Here is a 26,043-nt window from a genome sequence, read left to right on the forward strand (position 1 = left end):
AGAAATGCCGTATAATTCCTTAGTTTCAGTGATTATCTTCACTGACAATACAACTGCTGACTACGATATTTCTGAAGTTGTCCATAACATCCTTTTTATTATTCTCTCAACTCTTTTGCTCTCTTGAACAACAAGATAAATAATAAAAATAAATATTCTGTGACTTCTCTTGATTTCTTAATATGGCCTTCTTTGGTGAACATGATCAGATTTTCTGAATCAATACTCCCTTTATTCTTTTTGGATGCACAGCCCCTTTAACAGGCTATGTGGCCCATTCAAATTTGGGAACTCTGTTGTTTTTCTATGTTTGTTACCTTTTGTTTTCTCTGTGGTCTCTCGGTCTACCTCAATTAGCAGGGGAGTAGTTAAAAACAACTTTTATTCAGCATCAGAATGTGGTTGTCTCTTAACTGCCCTCTGAAATGGCCTAATAATAAGAAGAATAAGAAGCATCTCTTCGGCGGCGGGGCCTGTCTGAACTCCTCCCCCGTGGCAGGCCCCACCCGACTATCAGCTCTTCAGTGGTGGGCCCCACCCGACTATCAGCTCTTCGGTGGTGGGCCCCACCCGACTATCAGCTGTTCGGTGATGAGCCCCACCCGAGCACCTCGTCGGCGGCGGGGCCCACCCAACCAGCTCTTTGGCAGACTGTTGGAGGGCTCCTGGTGCTGCAGTAGGTGAGTAGAAACGTTAATTTTTTTATTTATTGATTGATTTTTTATTTTATTTTTTTTATTTTTTTATTTTGTTTTTTTTTGATTGATTTATTGGTTGGTTTATTCATCATTTATTATTGATGATGGCTCTTTATTGGTAAAAGTGAAGTGTTTAATGCTTTGTAAAATCCCCTAACTTCCCTCTAACTTCCCTTCCCCCACCCCCCCACCTCTCGCTACCTGCGCCTAATTTCTAAAGTGTAGGCAAGGTTTTTCTGCGCGTAGAAAAATCGACACTTACTCCGTTCTAAGTTAGTTTGGAGTAACTGTTCGCTGCCTAAACTTGCAAAACAGGCGTAAGTGGCTGGTAACGCCCCCTTTTGGAAAAAAAATCTGTACTAAAACGAAACTATTCTAACGAACTAGAACTGGAACAAACTAAATGCTGAGAATTGCGATTTCTAAGATACTCCATACTAAACTAGTTGCTCCAAAAAAATAAGAGCAACTCGAGCCGAAACTTGGGCCCAATGAAACTACTGTATTGTCTCTAAAGTCCCTTAGGGAAGGACATCAGCCGTCCTTACCTGGTCTGGCCTACATGTGACTCCAAACCCACAGCAATGTGGTTGTCTCTTAACTGCTCTCTGAAACGGCCTAGCAAGTCACTCAGTTGCATAAGGCAGCTCACCACCACATTGCGAGGGCAATTAGGGATGGGCAATAAATGCTGGCCTTGTCAGCGACACCCGCAATCCATGAACAAATAAATAACAAAAATAAACATGTAATCCTAAATTTCAACGGCAATTTCACTTGTCATACTTACAATGGGATAGCATCAGGACATCAAGATAAAAAATCCCATCAAAGTGAAGCATTCTAACAAGCAACCAGGCTGAAAACTGTTCAAACCCTTCCCATACCCACAAATGGAAACCAATTTCTCTCCTTAAATTCACCTATGGTTAGAAAATCAGACTCTATAGTCTCCAAGGAAGTAGTATAGAGATTCAAAGTGTAGAATGAGATAGCTAAGAAAAAAATCTGTATGCTCGAGTGGAGCATAAACGGACTGGTTGGGCCAAAAGGCCTGTTCCTGCATTTAGGGTTAGGGTTACATAACTATACATTCTATGTAATGCTATGCAGTTAAATATAATTTTAATAAATCATATTTCATAATTTTTAATGCTTACGTTCTTGCATCTTAATTCATAACTAATTTTGATCTGATCAATGTTACCTGTTGTATCTCTGCTGAAGCATCCCTGGTGTAACTGTTGTATTCACTTATCAATGACCTGACGTGACAGTTCACCCTCACTGCAGTGCTGTGGATCCGTTGCCACCTATTTTTCTCTAGCTTGTAGAAAATCTTGGACAGCTCTGTGGTGATCGTCCATGCTCTCTTCAGCAGTGCCTGCAGGCTGTCTTGTAAATTTTGCTGAGATGTTATGACAAGCTCATTGTGTCCATCACCTTCCACACTGATGGGTTTTGATTGAAGTATGCACATGCACTCACATTCCGCCATCAATCTCAAGTCCTCCATCCAACGCTGCACAGAATCCATTTCTATCAGATGCATGCTAGAAAAAGGATACCATGAAGTTATAAAACAAAGCAAAGTTAATGCTGTCAGTATAGTTATTTTTTCTTCCAAATCTTGCCTCCCCCTTCCCGCCTCCTCCCTTTCTGACGGCAGTGACACAGACTGTGCAGGGTTCAAACAAATCCTCCAATATTTTCTGAAGTCCCTATTCTTTATTTCTGAGATTAGACAGTGGCCCTGAATTTCTTTGCTAATCTTCAATACTTATCTCATTGTTATATCGTAATTGTGCTGAAACGATTGAGGAAATTTGCGTTTTAGCACCTTTGGGTACGTTAATAATGTTATTATGCTAAATGCATGTTTCCTTCACCTTTTTAACAGTGCAAACTTTTAAAAGAGGCAATCCATGGCCTATCTCTTACTCGCCACAAGTTACTGTACAATTTAAACATTAGTAACGGTGAGCACCATAAAACTCACCCTTATTTTGTCTGGAAATCCTGGACCAATATGGCTTGTGTGCTAAATTTAAGTACCAACAACAGTGCTAACAAAGCCTTCTTGCTTAGATTGAGTACCCTGTTCATAGGTATAGTTAATCTGTGTTTTGCTACTCTAGGGAGATTAATAATGCAGATCAAATCAAACTCATGATTGCAGTACATTGTAAATAGCAAGTATGTTAAATCTCCAAAGGAAGTCTACTTGTTTCTATTGACGCAGTTCCTCCCAGAATGTTCAAGAGTACAGCATGTAATGGGTGTGCCTAGTAAAGAATATATATTATGACGAAAGATTATGTCCATTGAAGAAAGAACAGAAAGACTTGCATCTATATAGCGCCTTGCACAGCTTCAGAAAGTCACATAGCACTTTACAGCCACTGAAGTACTTTTGAAATGTAGTCACTGCTATAATGTAGGAAACGCGGCAGCCAATTTGCACACAGCAAGCTCCCCACAAACAGCAATGTGATAATGACCAGATAATCTGTTTTTGTTATGTTGTTTGAGGGATAAATATTGGCCAGGACAATGGGGATAACATCCCTGCTCTTCTTCGTGCCATGGGAACTTTTATGCCCACCTGAGAGAGCAGATATCTTAGTTAAACATCTCAGCCAAAAGACAGCACCTCTGAAAGTGCAGCCTAGATTTTTGTGCTCAAGTCTCAGGAGTGAGACTTGAACCCACAGCTTTCTGACTCAGAGGCAAGAGTGCTACCCACTGAGCCAAGGCTGACATTTACACAGAGACCAAGGGCTCGAAATTCCATTTCTAACGCCACCCGTTAACGCCGGAGAGGATTGGCCAATGGGCGGATAAGTGCTTACCGTCAGCAGGGATCGGGCTCCATGGATCACAGGGAATTTAATTGGGCGGTGGGGACAGCGCCAAGAGGTACTGCTGCGCGCTCTGCCACCACCCACGTGGTGACATCAGCGAGTGTGCAACGCCCCATTGGCGCTGCGGCTGCGAAATTAGTTGGTACGGTGGCCTTACCGGCTGGCATTTGGACAGCCTGGAAAAGCTGTCGGGACATCAGGGATCCCGGGGCAGTAGCATCCAGAGATCAAGATAAGTTGATATCTTTAATTTTTCAGCATGTGTGTATTAATGGCACTCGTGGGAAGGCGTGGGTCAGATAAATTTTCAGGAAATGCAGTAGACCTCCTGAGCTACCATCCTGTTGGTACCCGAGGATGAGTGTACAATGCCATTTTTAGGGCTGCTCTCTCATCCTTGGGCGGCAAAACTGAATTTGGCAGTTTGAGACGGTGATTGGCGGCTGCTGTTAAAATCTCCACTCAGCCGGTGTCACTGCCATAAAAACGGATTTCAACCCTCAAAAGATTTATGAGAATTCCATAAAATGTAACTTGGCCATTACTTGACACCGAGGAGCCGAAATTGCCCAGCGCCGAAAACGAAGCACACCTACCGTTTTCGATGTGTTCTGGCCACCCCAGTGCATGGGGCAGCCGGACCATCGAAATTCAGCACTGCGGAGAGTTTTTTGGAGTGGGGCGGAAGTGGCCGTCAATAGCGGGGCGGAGTGAGCGAGGCTGTTGGTCATCAGCAGCGCGTGATGACGTCATCGCGCTGTCGCATCACAACGTCGCTCCCCTTCAGTTAAAGGGGAGGGCCGCTGTGAACTATGCAGCCACTTTAGTGGCAAACATTGGGCCGCCAGGCGGCCAGGGGACTTTTCAGTTGGCCCCAGAACGCATAATTAAGTATACACCACAGACAGAGAAGTAAATAATTAAACTCCATTATAAAACACGTTTCCAAAGTCCGCATGAAAACTTTACTCTGACGAACAGTGGCGCTCACTAATTAAAAACGTCTGCTGGGTCAATGGCTGCAAATTGTAAAATTGAGGTATAAGTACTTATCTCGTTGAAAACCTACATCAAACTTAAAAGCCCAAGGCCAATTCTCTTTCATATAGTGTATCATTATCAGCATCAGTCAAAACCTTCTGCTTGCTGCCTTCCCATGAGACACATCGTGCTCTCTGCAGCAATCGTAAATGCTCAAGTGTGGACAAATTCCTTTAATTGGTGGATGCCTGACGATAGCCCTACGCTCTTCGAAACTAGCAACCAAGGAAAATCAATAGGTCAAATGAAAGCAATCCTAAAAAATACAAATCACAAATCCAGCAAAAACTATTCAGAAAATCTTAGCCCCATACCCACTTTCCTAAAACATTTGGAGTTATTCTATTTAATCTGTTTCAATTAAATAATACTTTCATTATAGCAAGCCCACAAAGCATTGTATGAAATGACAACCTGTTTTCTGTTTCAGGCACTGTGTTATTCTAGTTCTTCTAAAGCAGGCATTCCCAAATTGTGGTACGTGTGCCCTCTGGGAGGTACACGGGAAAAATTGTCCGATGGTGAATTTTATTTATTAATTATTTTATTTATTTATTTATTGCATTTTTTATAATAGGCTGCTCAGACAAAGCTTTGAAACTCTGTGGGAATTTGTTATATAAAATAGTTAATTTTCAGAGCCCTCACCTCCGATCACTGCACACGTTGTACAATGCTTGAGCATTAAAGGGATTAAAACATGTTTTTAACATTTCAAACGTTGACAAGCTTTCAGACTTGCATATATTTTTCTGTGATTGTTGAGACAGAAAATAGGCTTGTTTTTCATTAAAAAAAAAGACGTCACACAGAAAGAAAACAACAGCTTCAAATAAGCTGTCTGACAAAACAATCTCTTCAACAATTCGCATTAGACAATGATATTAAAAGTGTTTTCCCATGAGCCCAATTTCCTAGATTGTGAGAAATATTAAGTCAGGATGATCTCTCTTCCTGGCATCCAGCAGACATCCCGATGGATCGGCCACAAGCTCAGTCGTCCTGCCCACAGGACATGAAGGAAGTTCATCCTTCACCCTTTGCTCCTCCAGCGACGTTCGGGCCTTCACTCCTCCAGAGACGCTGTGGTCTCCCCGGCTGCTGGCCCCACTCAACGGCACAATAGCTGTAGTCACTCTGACCTCTCTCACCTCTCCTCCTCCCACAAAACCGACCTCTGACCATCCCAATGCCTGCCCTCAGCCAGGCCTCGGTTTTCTCGCCACCTCACCGAAGGACGCTGCTCAGTGCCGAGCTTATGGCTTGCACCCTACCGAAGGCAATGAGGCTCATACAGTAATGCCTGGTCTCCAGACCCCTTTGCCACTGGACCAAGACCTTGCTCTGCTAAGCCCATGTGTGTGTGCAACGGCCACCCCACGTTAAAAGAACTCACGCAAAGGCATCTTCCACCCTTCAAAATGAAGTTCGGGACCTGGAACATCAGGACCCTCATGGCCAACTCCAACAGCGACAGACCGGAATGCCACACCGCCATAGTTGCCGGGGAACTTAGACTCTTCGACGTGGACATTGCCACCCTAAGCGCGACCTGGCGGACAGGGGAAGGCCAGCTCAAGGAACAAGGTGGAGGTTACACCTTCTGGAAAGGCAAACCAGAGGAAGAATGGCGCCTCCACGGAGTCGGTTTCGCCATCAAGAATGCCTCAGAGACTCCCATTGCGGGATTAGCGAACGTCTCCTGACTCTCCAGCTCACTCTACCCCGAAATCAGTGCGCCACAGTTATCAATGCCTAGGCCCCAACACTCGACGCAAGATGAGGCCAAAGAGGGATTTTGCTCCAGCCTCGAACAATCCCTGTCCCACATCCATACGGACAACAAACTGATCCTTCTCGGCGACTTCAATGCCAGGGTTGGTAAGGACACAGACCTCACGCACAGGCATCTTCCACCCTTCAAAATGAAGTTCGGGACCTGGAACGCCAGGACCCTCATGGCCAACTCCAACAGCGACAGACCGGAATGCCACTCCGCCACACCGCCTGGGGAGGCATGATCGGCAGAGAGGGGGGAAGGGAAAACCAACTCCACTGGTACCCTGCTCCTGACAAAATGCCTAAAACACGACCTGTCATCACCAATACCTTGTTCCGCCAGAGAGACAAGTACAAGGCATCGTGGCAACACCCTCGCTCCAGACGCTAGCACCTGCTCGACAACGTCATAGTTCGAGCCAGGGATCGCAAGGATGTGCACATCACCCGCGCCATGACAGGAGCTGACGACTGCTGGACGGACCACCGCCTAATCCGATCCATCATCAACATCAACATAGCCCCAAAGCAGCGACGGCAGCAGAAGCAGTGCCGCAGAAAAATCAACGTTGGGGCACTCAAAGGCCCAGCTAAGAGAGCCCTATACAACCAGCGCCTCACTGCTAACCTGGCGACCCTCGATGACCCTGAGACAGAGGGCCCACAATGCCTGGTCTGCCCTCTAGGCCTCCACAACCAGTGCCTGCGAAGAAACGCTCTGTCACTCAACCAGGAAACACCAGAACTGGTTTGATGAAAATGACCAGGAGATCCAAGAGCTAATAAACTGCAAGCGCAGGGCATTTCTGAAATTAAAACAGCAACCCAATTCGGGAGCAGCAAAGCAGCTCTACAGACAGCTTAAGGCCGAGGTCCAACAAAAACCCGCGACCTAAAGTGGGTGGAGAAAGCACAGGAAATTCACCGCAGTCAAGGCCACCTATAGCCCAAGCACCCAAGGCCCCACCCCACTGCTGGCCAAGAGCAGGGAGACACTCATCAAGGACACCGAGGCAGTCAGGGCCCGCTGGAAGGAGCACTTCGAAGATCTCCTTAACCGAGACTCTGCCTTTGATACGAGTGTCCTCGACTCCATCCCACAGCATTATACCCGCCACCATCTCAGCAGAACCCCAGCCCTGCACGAGGTAGAAAAGATCATCCATCAGCTCAAGAACAACAAGGCATCGGGAGCAGATGGAATTCCCGCTGAGGCACTAAAGTATGGCGGAGAGGCACTATTGGCACGAATGCATGACCTCATCTCTCTCATCTGGAAGGAAGAGAGCATGCCGGGAGATCTCAGAAATGCAGTAATCGTGACCATCTTTTAAAAAGGGGACATGTCCGACTGCGGTAATGACAAAAAAGTCTCCCTGTTATCAGCCACTGGGAAGGTCATCGCTAGAATCCTCCTCAACCATCTTCTCCCTGTGGGTGAGGAGCACCTCCCAGAGTCACAGTACGGATACCATCCACTACGGGGTACAACGGACATGATCTGTACGGCACGACAACTGCAAGAGAAGTGCAGAGAATAGCACCAACCCTTGTACATGGCCTTCTTTGACCTTACAAAGGCCTTTGACACTGTTAACTGCAAGGGATTATGGAGCATCCTCCTCCATTTCAGCTGTCCCCAAAAGTTTGTCGCCATCCTTCTCCTGCTCCACGACAACATGCAGGCCGTGATCCTGACCAACGGATCCACCACAGACCCAATCCACATCCAGACTGGGGTCAAGCAGGGCTGCGTCATCGTGCAAACCCTCTTTTCGATCTTCCTCGCTACAATGCTCCACCTCACACTCAACAAGCTCCCCGCTGGAGTGGAAATAAACTACAGAACCAGTGAGAACCTGTTCACCCTTCGTCACCTTCAGGCCAGATCCAAAACCGACCCATCCTCTGTCGTCGAGCTACAGTACGCGGATAACGCATGCGGCTGTGCACATTCAGAGGCTGAACTCCAAGTCATTGTCCACATCTGCCCCGAGGTGTACGAAAGCATGGGCCTTACACTAAACATCCGTAAGACAGAGGTCCTCCACCAACCTGACCCCGCCACACAGCACTGCCCCTCCCCCGGTCATCAAGATCAACGGCGCAGCCCTGGACAACATGGACCACTTTCCATATCTCACGAGCCGATTATCAGCAAGGGCAGACATCAACGACGAGGTTCAACATCACCTCCAGTGCGCCAGCCCAGCCTTCGGCCGCCTGAGGAAAAGAGTGTTCGAAGATCAGGCCCCCAAATCTAGCACCAAGCTTATGGTCAACAGGGCTGCAGTGATACCCGCCCTCCTGTGTGGCTCAGAGACATGGACCATATACAGTAGACACCTCAAATCGTTGGAGAAATACCACCAACGATGTCGCCGCAAGATCCTACAAATCCCCTGGGAGGACAGATGCATCAACATTAGCGTCCTCGACCAGGCCAACATCCCCAGCATCGAAGCACTGACCACACTCGACCAGCTCCGCTGGGCGGGCCACATTGTTTGCATGTCTGACACAAGACTCCCAAAGCAAGCGCTCTACTCAGAACTCCTCCACGGCAAGCGAGCCCCAGGTGGGCAGAGGAAACGTTGCAAGGACACCCTCAAAGCCTCCCCGATTAATGCCTGGGAGTCCCTGGCCAAAGACCGCCCTAAGTGGAGGAAGAGCATCCAGGAAGGCGATGAGCACCTCGAGTCTGTCGCCGAGAGCATGCAGAAATCAAACGCAGACAGCGAAAGGAGTGTGCGGCAAACCAGACTCCCCACCCACCCTTTCCCTCAATGACTATCTATTCCACCTGTGACAGAGACTGTAATTCCCGTATTGGACTGTATAATCACCTGAGAACTCACTTTTAGAGTGGAAGCAAGTCTTCCTCGATTTCGAGGGACTGCCTATGATGATGATGTTGGCCAGAACATGAGGAAAATATTAGTTATTCTAGTGTTCTTTGAATAGTAACACAAGATCTTATACATTCACCTGAGCAAGCACTTCTGATAGTGCAGCACTCCCTCAGTACTGCACTGAATTATCATCAAGATTATGTGTTCAACTGCAGTGACAGCACCTCAACTATACCCTTGTTCTACGTGTTGAAGTCCTGCAGTGGAGCTTGAACCCACGGCCTTCTGACACAGGTTAGAGGATGACCATTTAGCCACTGGCCACTTTGTGGTAGCAAAAGGCAGCTGTTGAATCATGCCGGGAAAGAACAAATGCTTTCAGAAGACAAGGGGTAAAACAAATTGAGAAAAGGGAAAGAAGCAAAGTTATCAGAATAGCTTTTGATTTACTAGCATCCATTTTCTTCGCCCCTCAAGTAGCCAATCATTTTCTCATCATTTCTCAGCCAAAGAAAGAAAATAGACTTGAATTTATATAGCACCTTTCACCACCAGACAGACGTCTCCAAACGCTTTACAGCCAATGAAGTACTTTTGGAGTGTAGTCTCTGTTGTCTGTTGTGATGTGGGAAATGCAGCAGCCAATTTGCACACCACAAGCTCCCACAAACAGCAATGTAATAATAACCAGATAATCTGTTTTTATTATGTTGATTGAGGGATAAATATTGGCCAGGACGCCGGAGATAACTCCCCTGCTCTTCTTCGATCCAGTACCATGGGATTTTCCACATCCACCTTGTTATGTATGTAAACCTGTAAATACCATGTCTAACCACCAGAGGGCTTATCCTCTGGAGTCCCAAGGGATCCCACAATAAGGAGGCTTCACAGGCTGGAGAGGCAGTCTGAGATCCGCTACCGAAGGCAGACGATGTATTTGCGACGCTGGCGGGAGGGAAGACGTTCACCAAGCTGGACTTGACCTCGGTCTACATGACACAGGAGCTGGAGGAATCATCGAAAGGCCTCACCTGCATCAACACGCACAAAGGTCTCTTCATTTACAACAGATGCCCGTTTGGGATTCGATCGGCCGCGGCGATATTCCAGAGGAACATGGAAAGCTTGCTGAAGTCGGTCCCGCGCACTGTGGTCTTCCAGGACGACATCTTGGTTACAGGTCGGGACACTGTCGAGCACCTGCAGAACCTGGAGAAGGTTTTTAGTCGGCTTAATCGTGTGGGGCTCAGGCTAAAGCGCTTGAAGTGCGTTTTCCTGGCGCCTGAAGTGGAGTTCCTGGGGAGAAGAATCGCGGCGGACGGCATAAGGCCCACCGATTCGAAGACGGAGACAATCAAGAACACACCGAGACCACAGAACGTGATGGAGCTGCGGTCGTTTCTAGGACTCCTGAACTATTTTGGTAACTTCTTACCGGGTCTTAGCATATTGCTAGAACCCCTGCACTCTTTACTGCATAAAGGAGATGAATGGATATGGGGTAAAAGCCAAGAAAAAGCCTTTGAGAAAGCTAGGAAGCTGTTATGTGCAAACAAATTGCTTGTGTTGTACGATCCATGTAAACGTTTGGTACTAGCATGTGATGCGTCGTCGTACAGGATCGGGTGTGTATTGCAACAAGTTAATGAATTTGGGAAATTGCAACCTGTTGCTTAGGCATCCAGAAGTCTATCTAAGGCTGAAAGGGACTACCTGAGGAAGGACATTCTTGCTATTGAGGGAGTGCAGCGAAGGTTCACCAGACTGATTCCCGGGATGGCGGGACTGACCTATCAAGAAAGACTGGATCAACTGGGCTTGTATTCACTGGAGTTCAGAAGAATGAGAGGGGACCTCATAGAAACATATAAAATTCTGACGGGGTTAGACAGGTTAGATGCAGGAAGAATGTTCCCAATGTTGGGGAAGTCCAGAACCAGGGGTCACAGTCTAAGGATAAGGGGTAAGCCATTTAGGACCGAGATGCGGAGGAACTTCTTCACCCAGAGAGTGGTGAACCTGTGGAATTCTCTACCACAGAAAGTTGTTGAGGCCAATTCACTAAATATATTCAAAAAGGAGTTAGATGAAGTCCTTACTGCTAGGGGGATCAAGGGGTATGGTGAGAAAGCAGGAATGGGGTACTGAAGTTGAATGTTCAGCCATGAACTCATTGAATGGCGGTGCAGGCTAGAAGGGCCGAATGGCCTACTCCTGCACCTATTTTCTATGTTTCTATGTTTCTATGTTTCTATGTTTCTACAGTATGATCGAAAAAGAAGCGTTAGTGTGTGCTTACGGGGTAAAGAAAATGCATCAATATCTGTTCGGGCTCAAATTTGAATTGGAAACCGACCATAAGCCGCTTATATCCCTATTTTCTGAAAGCAAGGGGATAAATACGAATGCATCGGCCCGCATCCAGAGATGGGTGCTCACGTTGTTCGCATACAACCACGCCATCTGCCACAGGCCAGGCACAGAAAACTGTGCCGATGCTCTCAATAGGCTGCCATTGCCCACCACCGGGGTGGAGATGGCACAACCCGCAGACATAGTTATGGTAATGGAAGCATTCGAGAGTGAGCAATCACCTGTTACCGCCCGACAGATTAAAACCTGGATGAGCCAGGACCCCTTACTGTCCTTAGTAAAAAACTGTGTGCTCCACGGGAGTTGGTCTAGTGTCCCGTTAGAGATGCAGGAAGAAATAAAGCCGTACCAGCGGCGCAGAGATGAAATGTCTATACAGGCAGACAGCCTTCTGCGGGGTAATCGGGTAGTGGTGCCAAAAAAGGGCAGAGACACTTTCATTAGTGACCTCCACAGCACCCACCCAGGCATCGTAATGATGAAAGCGATAGTCAGATCCCATGTGTGGTGGCCTGGTATCGATGCAGACTTTGAGTCCTGCGTGCACAAATGTAACACATGTTCACAAGTAAGCAATGCACCCAGTTTATGGTCCTGGCCCTCCAAATCGTGGCCCAGGGTCTATGTCGACTATGCAGGCCCATTCTTGGGAAAAATGTTCTTAGTGGCTGTCGATGTGTACTCCAAATGGATTGAATGTGTGATAATGTCGGCTAGCACGTCCGCTGCCACCATTGAAAGCCTACGGGCCATGTTTGCCATGCACGGCCTGCCTACTGTCCTTGTAAGTGACAATGAGCCAGGCTTTACCAGTGCCGAGTTCAAGGAGTTCATGACCCACAATGGGATCAAACATGTCATATCTGTCCCACTTAAACCAGCGTCCAATGGTCAGGCAGAACGAGCAGTTCAAACAATCAAGCAGAGCTTGAAAAGGGTAACTGAAGGCTCACTGCAGACTCGCTTATCTCGAGTCCTGCTTAGTTACCGCACAAGACCTCACTCACTCACTGGGGTCCTTCCGCTGAACTGCTCATGAAAAGAGCAGTTAAGACAAGGCTCTCGTTAGTACACCCTGATCTACACAAACAGGTAGAGAGCAGGCGGCTTCAACAGAATACATATCATGATCGTGCAAATGTGTCACGCGAAATTAAGATAAATGATCCTGTATTTGTGTTGAACTATGGACAAGGTCCCAAGTGGCTTCCTAGCACTGTTTTGGTGAAAGAAGGGAGTAGGGTGTTTGTGGTCAAACTCTCAAATGGACTCATCTGCAGGAAACATTTGGACCAAACCAAACTCAGATTTACAGACTATCCAGAACAACCCACAAAAGACTCCTCCAACACACACACACAAGTGACAACCGACCCAGCGGTTGACCACGAAGCAGAACCCATCACCGGCAGCAGCCCCACACGACTCACCACCCCCAGCAGCCCAGCAAGGCCAGCTGCACAGCAGCCCAGCAAGAGCAGCAATAAACGACTCACCAAAACCAGCATTTGCACCGAGACAATCAACCAGGAAAAGAAAGGCCCCAGATCAACTCACATTGTAAATAGTTACACTATTGACTTTGGGGGGGGGGGGGGAGTGTTGTTATGTATGTAAACCTATAAATACCATGTCTCACCACCAGAGGGTTTATCCCCTGGAATCCCAAGGGATCCCACAATCCCTTGGGAGCACCTGTATATAAGGAGACCTCACAGGTTGGCGAGGCACTCTGAGATCTGTAATGAAGGACTACGGTCACACCTTACTTTGAGCTTGCAGTATCTAGTCTGACTCTTTATTCAAGACATAACACACGTGAGAGAGCATAAGGGGCCTCGATTTAACGTCTCATCCAAAAGAGAGCACCTCCGACAGTGCAGCACTCCCCCAGTACTGCACTGGAATATCAGCCTAGAACCTTCTAATTCAATGGCGAGCATGCTGCTGTGGAAATGTATTTTTATCTAAGCTGTACCACACGGTATTTTTGTGCCCTTTTTAATATAAAACAAAATGGAGTCCTGGTCCTTCCAGAAATTTCTGCAACAGGCAGTCGGTTTACATAAACAGCTAAACCTGGCTTGAAATGGCTGATAGCCACCAGACTGCTAGGAGGCAAGTCCTGCTGAGACAAGTACCACCCATGGCAAAGGGGGGATGGCAGATTATATTTTGGCAACTTGGTTTGCACCAGGTATTTCGGCAATTGCAAAACAAATCTATGAAAATTGTGTTACCTGTCAGACAATGAATCCGGAAAAAGTAGAATCTGCCTCCCACCCAAATCCAGTGGGGCCTTTTGTACATTTACAAATGGATTTTATTGAATTACCTATGTGTATGGGATTTAAATTTGCATTAGTTATTGTAGATGTGTTCTCTAGATGGATTGAAGCCTTTCCATGTAAAAAGGCCGATGCCACTACTGTTGCTAAATGTTTCTTAAAAGAAATCGTACCGCGCTTCGGAATCCCTGCTAAGCTTTCTAGTGATAACGGGTCACATTTCACGGGAACTGTTATAAGGGAAATGTGTAAAGCTTTACAGATTAATCAACGTTTTCATTGCAGTTATCATCCAGAATCAGCTGGACTTGTTGAAAGATATAATGGAATGCTTAAAAATAAGCTGGCAAAATTATGCAATGACACTGGACTGAAATGAACAGAACTGCTGCCCTTAGCTTTGATGGTAATGCGATCTGCAACCAACAGAACAACAGGCCTGTCACCGCATGAGATAGTTATGGGACATCCCCAATGACTACCTTTTACAGCACCATTTACTGCAAAACAAATGGACATCCACAAAATGGAGGAAAATATGTTGAATTATTGTATTGCACTAACCAAATGTATTTCCAGCTTTCATTCACAGGTAAAGGAAGCTCAAGTCAAGCCAGCGGAAGGGAAGTGTCATAACCTGGAGCCCGGGGAATTCGTTTACATCAAAATCTTTAGAAGAAAAAGCAGTCTACTGCCAAGATTTGAAGGACCATACCAGGTCTTGCTGGCGACTAATACTGCAATCAAGGTAAAGGAAAGACCAACATGGATCCATGCGTCCCATTGCAAAAGGGCACCCGACCAGGAGGAAGGGAAGAAGGAACCAGAGGAACAGAAAAAGGAAGACTGAACTGTACAGACTATGGGGACTGATGGTGCTGGGCTTGACAGGGTTTTAGTTTGCATTATTGATTATACCAGGGGTACAGACACGCCACCGAAGGGAACTGCAAGTAAACGTATTTATGGCACTGAGTCATAAGTATGCTCAAGAAAGAAACTTGTCGAGTTGTTGGATATGTCCACTCCGAAGGGGGTATTCCCCTAAGATCCATTCCCTTTAACGAATCAGAAATGGTAGAATGGTTGAAAGTGCAAAATAGGACAAACCTAACCAAGGTGTCAGAAACGAAGGAGCAAACAAAATGGAGGTCAGCAGGGTACAAACTTACAACCTTCCAGGGTTGGTACCAGCCAAATTATAATAATAACCTTCAGCCACCCTTCCTAAGTATTACTCCCGGAATAGGGAATCCTGAAGGTATAATATGCCGAGTGAGTAATGAGACTAAAGGACCAGAAATAGGTTTGCAGAAAGTGTTCCCAAATGACTAAATGGCAAGCTACAACTAATCCCACTGATGGGAGAAAGATAGCAACCGTTGGCTGGACAATGGTCCATAACAAAGCCCCAGGTGAAGGGTGGGAAGGTGAGACCACTCGAGTATGGATGGTGCGAAAGGACCAGGAGCTGACGTCCTATAATTGCACCGACTTTATTTGTGGCCATAAAGCCTACCCATGGTTACCAGCCAACTGGACAGGGTCCTGTTACTTAGGATATGTGGTACCCTTTATCAGATCAATAAAGACTCTAAGGGATGCCTATGGAAGTCATAGATTTAAACGGGATTTGACATGGCTAAATGGAATATTCAAGGTAATGGTGCCACCCTATGGAATAGCATCAACCGAATGGCAGTTACGGGAACTGGCTAACTTAGTCGAATCAGTAGCCAACGCAACTTCCCAAGCCTTCGAAGGGGTGAATGATGAAATGGTAGCTATTCGAACAGTGGCTCTCCAAAATTGTATGGCCTTAGATTATCTCCGAGCCAAGGAGGGAGGGACATGTGCATTAATAGGTGGAGAATGCTGTACGTGTATCCCAGATAAATCAGAAGAAATCGGCAGTCTAGCGGAATACATTAGGAACAAGGTAATAGAGTATAAACAGACAGTTGGCCAGGATGGTATCACCTTGTGGGGTTGGGCATCGGGATGGTTGGGATCCCTAGGGAGATCTGTGGTACAGGGTTTGATCATATTCCTGCTGATAGTCTTTGCCCTATATTTATTACTTGTCTTGGTTAAGTGTTGCTGTGCCAGGCTGGGAAAAACCATGTTACCTACCGAGACCACGGCTAGAGTTATGGTAGCAACAACTGCTGAAGGCTCTTGTGTGGAAATGGAAATAGAGAGACTGTACAAGATCAGAATGGATTAAGTTGTCCTTGTGATGGACAAAATGGGGGAATGTGGAAATGTATTTTTATCTAAGCTGATACCACACTGTATTTTTGTGCCCTTTTTAATATAAAACAAAATGGAGTCCTGGTCCTTCCAGAAATTTCTGCAACAAGCAGTCGGTTTGCATAAACAACTAAACCTGGCTTGAAATGGCTGATAGCCACCAGACAGCTAGGAGGCAAGTCCTGCTGAGACAAGTACCCCCCATGGTGCTCTCCTATTGTCTATACAACACCAGTTCCACTCCACCCCACCCTTTTCGAAGTACTCAAACCACCAGCCATTATCTCTTGTACAGACCTCATCCATTTGATGCAAAAAGATAACTGACCAGGAAACTGGACAATCCTGACACAATGCAATGCAGGCAATAGCTCATTACCACACTCTCATCGAGTAATCGCCGGCTGGCCAACTAATAACCCTGACAAAAGGAAATATCTGGAAACCATGTCAGGACAAGGATGTAGTGATTAACTCTTTATCTGTATTCACTGACTGCGAGACAGAGCCAATACACAGGGAGAGGCCATAACTTGGGTTTTACTGTATAAATATCTCGTGAAACTGTACCATTGGGAAGGTGTTCACTTAGCCATTTACTGAGTGTGACCTTTCCCTTGCTAGCAAGTAAATTAAAGAAACTTCTGCCGGAGCTGAAAGTGTCTGAGTCGTTTATCGGGAGTCGAGATTTCGACACTACCCACTGAGCCATCAACAGGGAGAGCATCCTGAGACACTTGGGGCTCAGATCAATATATTAACTACTTAAGTGCTTGTCTTGTGGCTAACGACTAGAGGGAGCAGCGAGCGGCAGCCCAGCCCGGCCCGGAAATCGACGCGGTCCCAGCCTGCAAGACCATCAGTCCGCCGGGGCCATAAGAGGGAGCAGCGTGCAGCGGTATACCACTGCAGGAGGGCGACAGCTGCAAAGTCCGGTCGCTGATTGCAGTGCGGGCAGGCACAGCAGGAGGGGAGAAGGAGCGGTGAGAGATTGTAGAAGGAAGTGACCAGGGCCCAGGAGAGGTGTGAGTCTGAGACCCAGAAGAGGCGAGGGCCCAGGGGCAGCACGGGCCAGCCCACACTGCTTGACAAATCTTCTAGAATTTTTTGAGGGTGTAATTGGTAGAGTGGACAAGGGAGAACCAGTGGATGTGGTGTATTTGGACTTTCAAAAGGCTTTTGACAAAGTCCCACACAAGAGATTGGTGAGCAAAATTAAAGCACATAGTATTGGGGGTAATGTGCTGACATGGATAAAGAACTGGTTGGCAGACAGGAAGCAGAGAGTCGGGATAAACGGGTCCTTCTCAGAATGTCAGGCAGTGACTAGTGGGGTGCCACAGGGCTCAGTGCTGGGACCCCAGCTATTTACAATATACATTAATGATTTGGATGAAGGAATTGACTGTAATATCTCCAAGTTTGCAGACGACACTAAACTGGGTGGCGGTGTGAGCTGTGAGGAGGATGCTAAGAGGCTGCAGGGTGACTTGGACAGGTTAGGTGAATGGGCAAATTCATGACAGATGCAGTATAATGTGGATAAATGTGAGGTTATCCACTTTGGTGGCAAAAAGATGAAGGCAGAATATTATCTGAATGGCAGCAAATTCGGAAAAGGGAAGGTGCAATGAGATCTGGGTGTCATGGTACATCAGTCATTGAAAGTTGGCATGCAGGTACAGCAGGCGGTGAAGAAGGCAAATGGCATGTTGGCCTTCATAGCTAGGGGTTTTGAGTATAGGAACAGGGAGGTCTTACTGCAGTTGTACAGGGCCTTGGTGAAGCCTCACCTGGAATATTGTGTTCAGTTTTGGTCTCCTAATCTGAGGAAGGAAGTTCTTGCTATTGAGTGAGTACAGCGAAGGTTCACCAGACTGATTCCAGGGATGGCGGGACTGATGTCTGAGGAGAGACTGGATCGACTGGACCTGTATTCACAGGAGTTTAGAAGAATGAGAGGGGATCTCATAGAAACATATAAAGTTCTGACGGGACTGGACAGGTTAGATGCAGGAAGAATGTTCCCAATGTTGGGGAAGTCTAGAACAAGGGTAAAAGTCAAGGATAAGGGGTAAGTCATTTAGGACCGAGATGAGGAGAAAATTCTTCACTCAGAGAGTTGTTAATCTCTGGAATTCTCTACCGCAGAGAGTTGTTGATGCCAGTTCGTTAGATATATTCAAGAGGGAGTTAGATATGGCCCTGATGGCTAAAGGGATCAAGGGGTATGGAGAGAAAGCAGGAAAGGGGTACTGAGGTGAATGATCAGCCATGATCTTATTGAATGGTGGTGCAGGCTCGAAGGGCCGAATGGCCTACTCCTGCACCTATTTTCTATGTTTCTATGTTTCTATGTTGTGCGTACAAGGCCTGTGCAGCAGAGCTGGTCTCTAGTTGTCTTGGTTAATCCTTGCCACTGGACCAAGACCTAGCTCTGTCAAACCCGTGTGGTGGCTGGTGTGCAACGGCCACCACACGTTAAAAAATTCCAAGCACAGGCATCTTCCACCCTTCATGATGTAGTTCGGGATCTGGAATATTAGGTCCTTCACTGAAACACCTGTGAACTCATTCCTTTTTGGCGTGGAAGCAAGTCATCCTCGCTTCGAGGGACTGCCTCTGATAATGATGCTGATGACAACTGGTTCCAATAACAAGCAGTACTTGCAGTCATTAGTTAACACAAAATCACAAGATAAATACTTATTTATATACTATAAAGCACAGTTAAATATTGGCAGGTCTCATGCTGATATCCTCAAGATAGATGATATAAATTGGCCACATAACACACTGGCACATGCACAAATGAGTTTGCTTTCCTTACATTTGCTTTGAAAGATTTGCTGCGTTTGAAGAAATCCCCTTCGGATGTTTTCAAACTCGGTACGTCCTGATAAAGTAATTTTTGACAAGCTTATTTTCTTTTCAGAATTGAAGCATAGATAACTCTGAATAACTCAAATAACAAAACAGACTATGTCGTTAGTGAACACATGCCCTGATGGAACAGGAGGTGCTCAATACTAATGCATTTTATATCTGAAAATGTTGTTGTCCGTTATTGATCAAATTGAATAGCACAGTAATAACCAAAGGCAATAGAACCTGTCCAGAGTAGTATAACTTGTCCTGTTTCCAGTTCTGTGTGCCATTTTGAAAAATAGCACTGGGGTGGGGCGGACTGGTTGGGCCGGGTGCTCTTTACCTCTCCGCCATTGTTCATTGTTCATCGGTTTATATGTAACCTTCAGGGCTGCTGACCGAGGGCCGCGTGGCTCTTTGCCGGCCGGCGGGACACGATGGGCCGAAATGGCCTCCTTCTGCTCTGTAGATTTCTATGTTTCTAAGATGGAAAGGTCAGTCGCCAATCCAGCTTACTCTGTACTTCAGTCATTTCGATCGTTCTGCTCCCTGTTGAATATCAAGAATCTATCTGTTTAAATGCCCCCATTCATTCTGCTGGGTATCTGTCCATCCATTCACAGTTGTAAGAGTGAAGTAGTTAAATTTAGTTTTGATTTCCTATCTTGTATTCCTATTCCCAGTTCTTCTTTTCCTGATTCCACACAAAATAGATCAAAAAAAAACATGACTCCATTGATTCCTTTCAAAATAGAAAAGCATTAAAATTCCTCTGCCGGGGAGTAATTTAGACATTGTGCATCAGAAGTGCACTCTACTAGGACCATGACCTCCATGCTGAAATCCCTCTTGGGCCTAATTAGAATAAAGAAAGCATGGACCCGGGGCGATTATTGGATGCAGATATGAAGGGAAGAGAAAGTTTGAGTGATTCCTGGGCCTCAAAGGCAGCAGAAATCTTAAATGGTCAAGCATAGTGGAAGCATCACATAAGAAACAGTATGTTTTCTTTATTTTTGGTGACTGGAACAGAAAATGTTAATTGGGTGAATTACTAATGAGTCCTGGACAGTACTGAAATTCATTTTAAGCAGCCAGAAGCTGGAATATGCATCATGTTATGTGCTCCTACTATTTCAAAGGAATATGTGCCAACCTACGTGAATTTGTGCATGTCACTATGCCATAGCTGAGATGGTGGCAGCACCCAGAGCAGGAATCCGGACAGTATGCGTTGGAGGGAATTAGTAAAAAGGTAGCACTGTGGTACTAAGCATGAAGCGGAAGAACGGGCAAAACAAGTGTGAGCATGAAGAATGGAGGAGCAGGAATCGGAGGGTTTGACTGTGAGACTTCTTATTTAAGGTGATATGGGACAGTTGTCTGGTCAAGGAGTCTTGTGGTTGTTTCCCATTGCCTGCCTCCATTAAGTCATACTACAAAAAGGAAGGAGTCAGGGGTCCTAATGTTTCCTTCTTTGGCTCGGTGACAATCTCAGTTGTTATAGAATTGCATTTCCTCTTCTAGATGCTATCCTAGTGGGAGAAAGGTGAGGTGGTTGGCTGCTGGATAGCTCTGAAAGTTTTTTGGGATCAGACGGATTTGAAACAGAGAGTCGGGATCAATGGGTCATTTTCAGGCTGGTAAACTGTAATGACTGGGGTGCCACAGGGATCAGTGCTGGGGCCGCAACTATTTACAATCTAAATTAATGACTTGGATGAAGGGACCGAGTGTAATGTAGCCAAAGTTGCTGAGGATACAATGGTAGGTGGGAAAACAAGTTATGAGGAGGACACAAAGAATTTGCAAAGGGATATTGACAGGCTAAGTGAGTGGGCAAAAATTTGGCAGATGGAGTATAATGTGGGAAAATGTGAGGTTATCCACTTTGGTAGGAAAAATAAAAAAACAAATTATTTTTTAAAGAGGGAGAGATTACAAAATGCTGAGGTACAGAGGGAGTCCTTGTACATGAAACACAAAAAGTTAGCATGCAGGTACAGCAAGTAATTAGGAAGGCGAGTGAAATGTTGGCCTTCATTGTAAGGGGGATGGAGTATAAAAGTAGGGAAGTCCTGCTACAACTGTACAAGGTAATGGTGAGGCCACACTTGGAGTACTGCGTACAGTTTTGGTCTCCTTATTTAAGGAGGCATATACTTGCATTGGAGGCAGTTCAGAGAAGGTTCACGAGGCTGATTCCTGAGATGAAGGGGTTGTCTTATGAAGAAAGGTTGAGCAGGTTGGGCCTATACTCATTGAAGTTTAGAAGAATGAGAGGTGATCTTATTGAAACGTATAAGATTCTGAGGGGGCGTGACAGCGTAGATGCAGAGAGGATGTTTCCCCTCGTGGGGGAATCTAGAACTAGGGGGCATAGTTTCAGATTAAGGGGTCACCCATTTAAAATGTAAATGAGGAGGAATTTCTTCTCTCAGAGGGTCGTGAATCTTTGGAATTCTCTATCCCAGAGAGCTGTGGAGGCTGGGTCATTGAATATATTTAAAGTGGAGATAGACAGATTATTGAATGTTAAGGGAGTCAAGGGTTATGGGGAGTGGGCAGGGAAGTGGAGTTGAGGCCAAGATCAGATCAGCCATGATCTAATTAAATGGCAGAGCAGGCTCGAGAGGCCAAATGGCCCACTCCTGCTCCTATTTCTTATGTTACCTCCTTCTGTGGGGTCATAAGGCGGCTCATTTCATATTCAATTTGAATCCTTGTATTCTTGTATGCCTTATTTATGTTTCCTTTGTATTAGAGTTCTTGGATTATGCACTGTTTTCATGAGCCATAACTTGAGAAGATATCAAGTAAAACTGAAGTCAATGGGAATCATGGGGAAAACTCTCCACTGGCTGGAGTCATATCCACCACAAAGGAAGATAGTTGTGGTTGTTAAAGGCCAATCATCGCAACCCAAGGACATTGATGCAGGAGTTCCTCACGGATGTGTCCTAGGCCCAACCATCTTCAGCTGCTTCATCAATGGACTTCCCTCCATCATTAGGGCAGAAGTGGGGATGTTCGCTGATGATTGCACAGTGTTCAGTTCCATTCACAACTACTCAGATAATGGAACAGCCCATGCTCGTTTGCGGCACGATATGACTGGCATTCAGGCTTCTGACATTCAAGCCACAGAAGGCCCAGGCAATGACCGTTTCCAACAAAAGAGATTCTAACCACCTCCCCTTGACATTCAACGGCATTACCATCGCCAAATCCCTCACCATCAACATCCTGGGGGTAACCATTGACCAGAAACTTAACTGGACCAGCCACATAAATACTGTGGCAACAAGAGCAGGTCAGAGGCTGGGTATTCTGCGGCGAGTGTCTTACCTCCTGACTCCCCAAAGACTTTCCACCATCTACAAGGCACAAGTCAGGAGTGTGATGGAACACTCTCCACTTGCCTGGATGAGCGCAGCTCCAACAACACTCAGGAAGCTCGACACCATCAGGGCATAGAAGGCCGCTTGATTAGCATCCCATCTACTACCTTAAACATTCATTTCCTCTACCACCGGTGCACCGTGGCTGCAGTGTGTACCATCTAAAACAACTCGCCAAGGCTTCTTCGACAGCACCTCCCAAACCCACGACCTCTACCACCTAGAAAGCCAAGGGCAGCAGGCATATGGAAACACCACTTCCAAGTTTCTCTCCAAGTCACACACCATCCTGACTTGGAAATATATCGCCGTTCCTTCAAAATCCGTTGGGTCAAAATGCTGGAGCTCCCTCCCGAACAGCACTGTGGGAGCACATTCACCACACGGACTGCAGCAGTTCTAGAATGCGGCTCACCACCACCTTCTCAAGGGTGATTCGGGATGGGCAATAAATGCTGGCCTTGCCATTGTCACCCACATTCCGTGAACAAATATTTAAACAATCCCCGGTCACTGAGAATCCTTGAACTAAAGGTGGGACTGTAGACTGCTGGAGAACTGTGACAATGAAAATTAAAGAACAAACACCCTTAAGGAAACTATTGTAACTGGAATTATTTTCTGTATAAAACATCAATAACAAGGTAAAGTTATGACATCTTCAAATTATAATGAAGTAATTTTCCTGAAAACAATATAGGTTACAATATTGAAGGGGTTGTTAATATGTTATCCACATGACAATCAAATTTAAACAATGTCAAGTTTGAAAGTCCAATCTTTATATGTTATAATGTTCTATGCTTATACCATTTATTTTACGTTTATTAAAAGAAAGAATGGCCTTTATATAGTGCCTATCACTGGACATTCCAAAGCGCTTTGCAGCCAATGAAGTACTTTTAGGAGTGGAATCACTGTTGTAATGCAGGAAACACGGCAGTGAATTTTCACACAGCAAGCTCCCACAAACAGCAATGCAATAATGACCAGATAATCTGTTTTAGTGGCGTTGATTGAGAGATAAATATTGGCTAGGACACTGGGGAGAACTTCCCTGCTCCTTTTCAAAAAAGTGTCATAGGATCTTTTTCGTCTACCTGGGAGGGCAGACGGAGCCTCGAGTTAACATCTCATCCAAAAGACGGCAGCTCCGACAGTGCAGCACTCCCTTAGCACTGCATTGGACTGTCAGCCTAGAGTTTTGTGCTCAAATCTCTGGAGTGGGACTTGAACCCGCATCTTCTGACTCAGAGGTGAGGGTGCTACCCACTTTTTAAATGTTTTTAAATATTAATATTTATTGAACATTAAGAACATTTACAACATCGTGATCATTCCATTGTATCATACAATCCATTTTGCCACTCTGCACAGCCGTTCCTCCAACACACATTAACATCAAAACCTAAAGTTTAATTTGGCACCTGAAACATATAATAATCAATTGTACTTTAAAGATTGATCATAAAATACTATCTTTAAATTATTTTCTGAATACAACATCCACAGAGCCTTATAATGATTTTTAGTTTATATTTAATATAGTCTTTTCGGTTTATTCTCCTCCCCTTAAAAAACAGAATATCCCTTCTTTGCATAATCACAAATCTAACTAAACTGAACATTAAATTAATTGCCGCTCTGTTAGACTCGGGCAGACTCTCCTGCAATCCCCATCTCAAAGTTGAGTCCCACAGGATTCCTATTCTTACTCTTCGGTCCTCACCAAGCGAGAAAACCTCACACAACTGTCGAACATAGTACTTAAAATCCTTTAACTGCGGACATAACACCAACAAATGGGACAGAGTCTCACCCCGTGTCCCACACACGGGGCAAGTTGCCCCCTCTACTCGCCCAATCTTACATAAGACTATCACGGTAAAAATCCAGTTATGAGCCCATTTGAAATCCAGTTCAATCTACTCTGGACATTTAAAATTCACCCACACTCCCTTCCAAATCCTGTTGCAGTCCAGCTGTGGGTGTATATTCTGCTAAATCTCCTGACCAGCTGGTGTCTTAAATCTCCATTCTCTAAATACCCCATAGAAATTTCGAATGTTACAGTTGTCAACTTGGTCCAACTCCGCCCCTTTCTCCAGCAGAAAGCTTGGAAAAGTGGGATGCATTATAGCTCCTTTGGAGCTTTGCGTATTTATCGCTTCCATCCAATCCTGTGGCATTGCCCTCATAATCTTCTCATACATGATCAGAGTTGCTTTTTCCTCTACCTCCTGATCTTCCACCCAAATCATATCCTTCACTGACGCTTCCGGCAACCAACCTGAAATTACCTCAAATAATACATCTTTCACAAATATAATACCAGCTTTTATAAAAGCTTGATTAAATAATACCTCTCCTTCAATGTTGATCCACCTGTTCAAAAATAAGGGCTGTTCTAAAAATTCCTCCGCATCTTTGAGCATAAACTGCACACTTTAAAAGAATTGGGCCCGTGTTTGCAACCCCTTTATAAAACCTATTTCAAAAACATATTGTTGTATTCCATATAAAATATTCCCTGTCCTCCTATCCCACTTAATTTAAAAAAATGCTGGAAACAACTCATCCAAAAACTTGTAATTGGCTTCTGAAGATATCTCTTCACCCATTTAATTCTAAAGGAAGGAGGAAAATTGAGTTCTCCCTGATTTCACTGTCCAATGATGGTATTGTAAGCAACCAAGGCTGGTTTCCCTTCACATAAAAACTTTACACACGCCTCTCAGATCGACTTTTCCTCATGCTCAGGAATAACTTCCACCGTCAATAAGTCCCATAGTTTAGATAGCAGGAGAGCTGACTCTACTGTCGTTCTTCTTTGCACTTTCAACCACCTACTTTCCCATCTTCCCAAAATCTTTATAATTTTCATAACCTTTGGTTCCCAATTTAGTCGATCCACTTCATCTCTATCCTTCTTGCACCCCATATAGAAACATAGAAACATAGAAAATAGGTGCAGGAGTAGGCCATTCGGCCCCTCGAGCCTGCACCACCATTCAATAGGATCATGGCTGATCTTTCACCTCGGTACCCCTTTCCTGCTTTCTCTCCATACCCCTCGATCCCTTTAGCCATAAGGGCCATATCTAACTCCCTCTTGAATATATCTAATGAACTGGCATCAACAACTCTCTGCGGTAGGGAATTCCACAGGTTAACAACTCTCTGAGTGAAGAAGTTTCCCCTCATCTCGGTCCTAAATGGCTTACCCTTTATCCTTAGACTGTGTCCCCTGGTTCTGGACTTCCCCATCATCAGGAACATTCTTCCTGCATCTAACCTGTTCAGTCCCGTCAGAATTTTATATGTTTCTATGAGATCCCCTCTCATCCTTCTAAACTCCAGGGAATAAAGGCCCAGTCGATCCAGTCTCTCCTCATATGTCAGACCAGCCATCCCGAGAATCAGTCTGGTGAACCTTCCATGCACTCCTTCAATAGTAAGAATGTCCTTCCTCAGATTAGGAGACCAAAACTGAACACAATATTCCAGTCTCTCCTCATATGTCAGACCAGCCATCCCGAGAATCAGTCTGGTGAACCTTCCATGCACTCCTTCAATAGTAAGAATGTCCTTCCTCAGATTAGGAGACCAAAACTGAACACAAT

General features: G+C 45.5%; 1 protein-coding gene across 1 annotated transcript in view; it reads right to left on the reverse strand.

Moving 5' to 3' along the window:
• LOC139279559 (protein inscuteable homolog) overlaps positions 1 to 2,250 on the reverse strand; it is a 321,510-nt gene extending 319,260 nt beyond the window's left edge. Inside the window, exon 1 of the mRNA XM_070898683.1 lies at positions 1,906 to 2,250. Within this exon, the coding sequence (XP_070754784.1) occupies positions 1,906 to 2,250 (345 nt within the window). The remainder of the gene's footprint in view (positions 1 to 1,905) is intronic.
• Between the last annotated feature and the right edge of the window lie 23,793 nt (positions 2,251 to 26,043).

The sequence above is a fragment of the Pristiophorus japonicus genome, chromosome 14 (assembly GCF_044704955.1).
Source record: "Pristiophorus japonicus isolate sPriJap1 chromosome 14, sPriJap1.hap1, whole genome shotgun sequence".
NCBI classification, from domain to species: Eukaryota; Metazoa; Chordata; class Chondrichthyes; family Pristiophoridae; genus Pristiophorus; species Pristiophorus japonicus.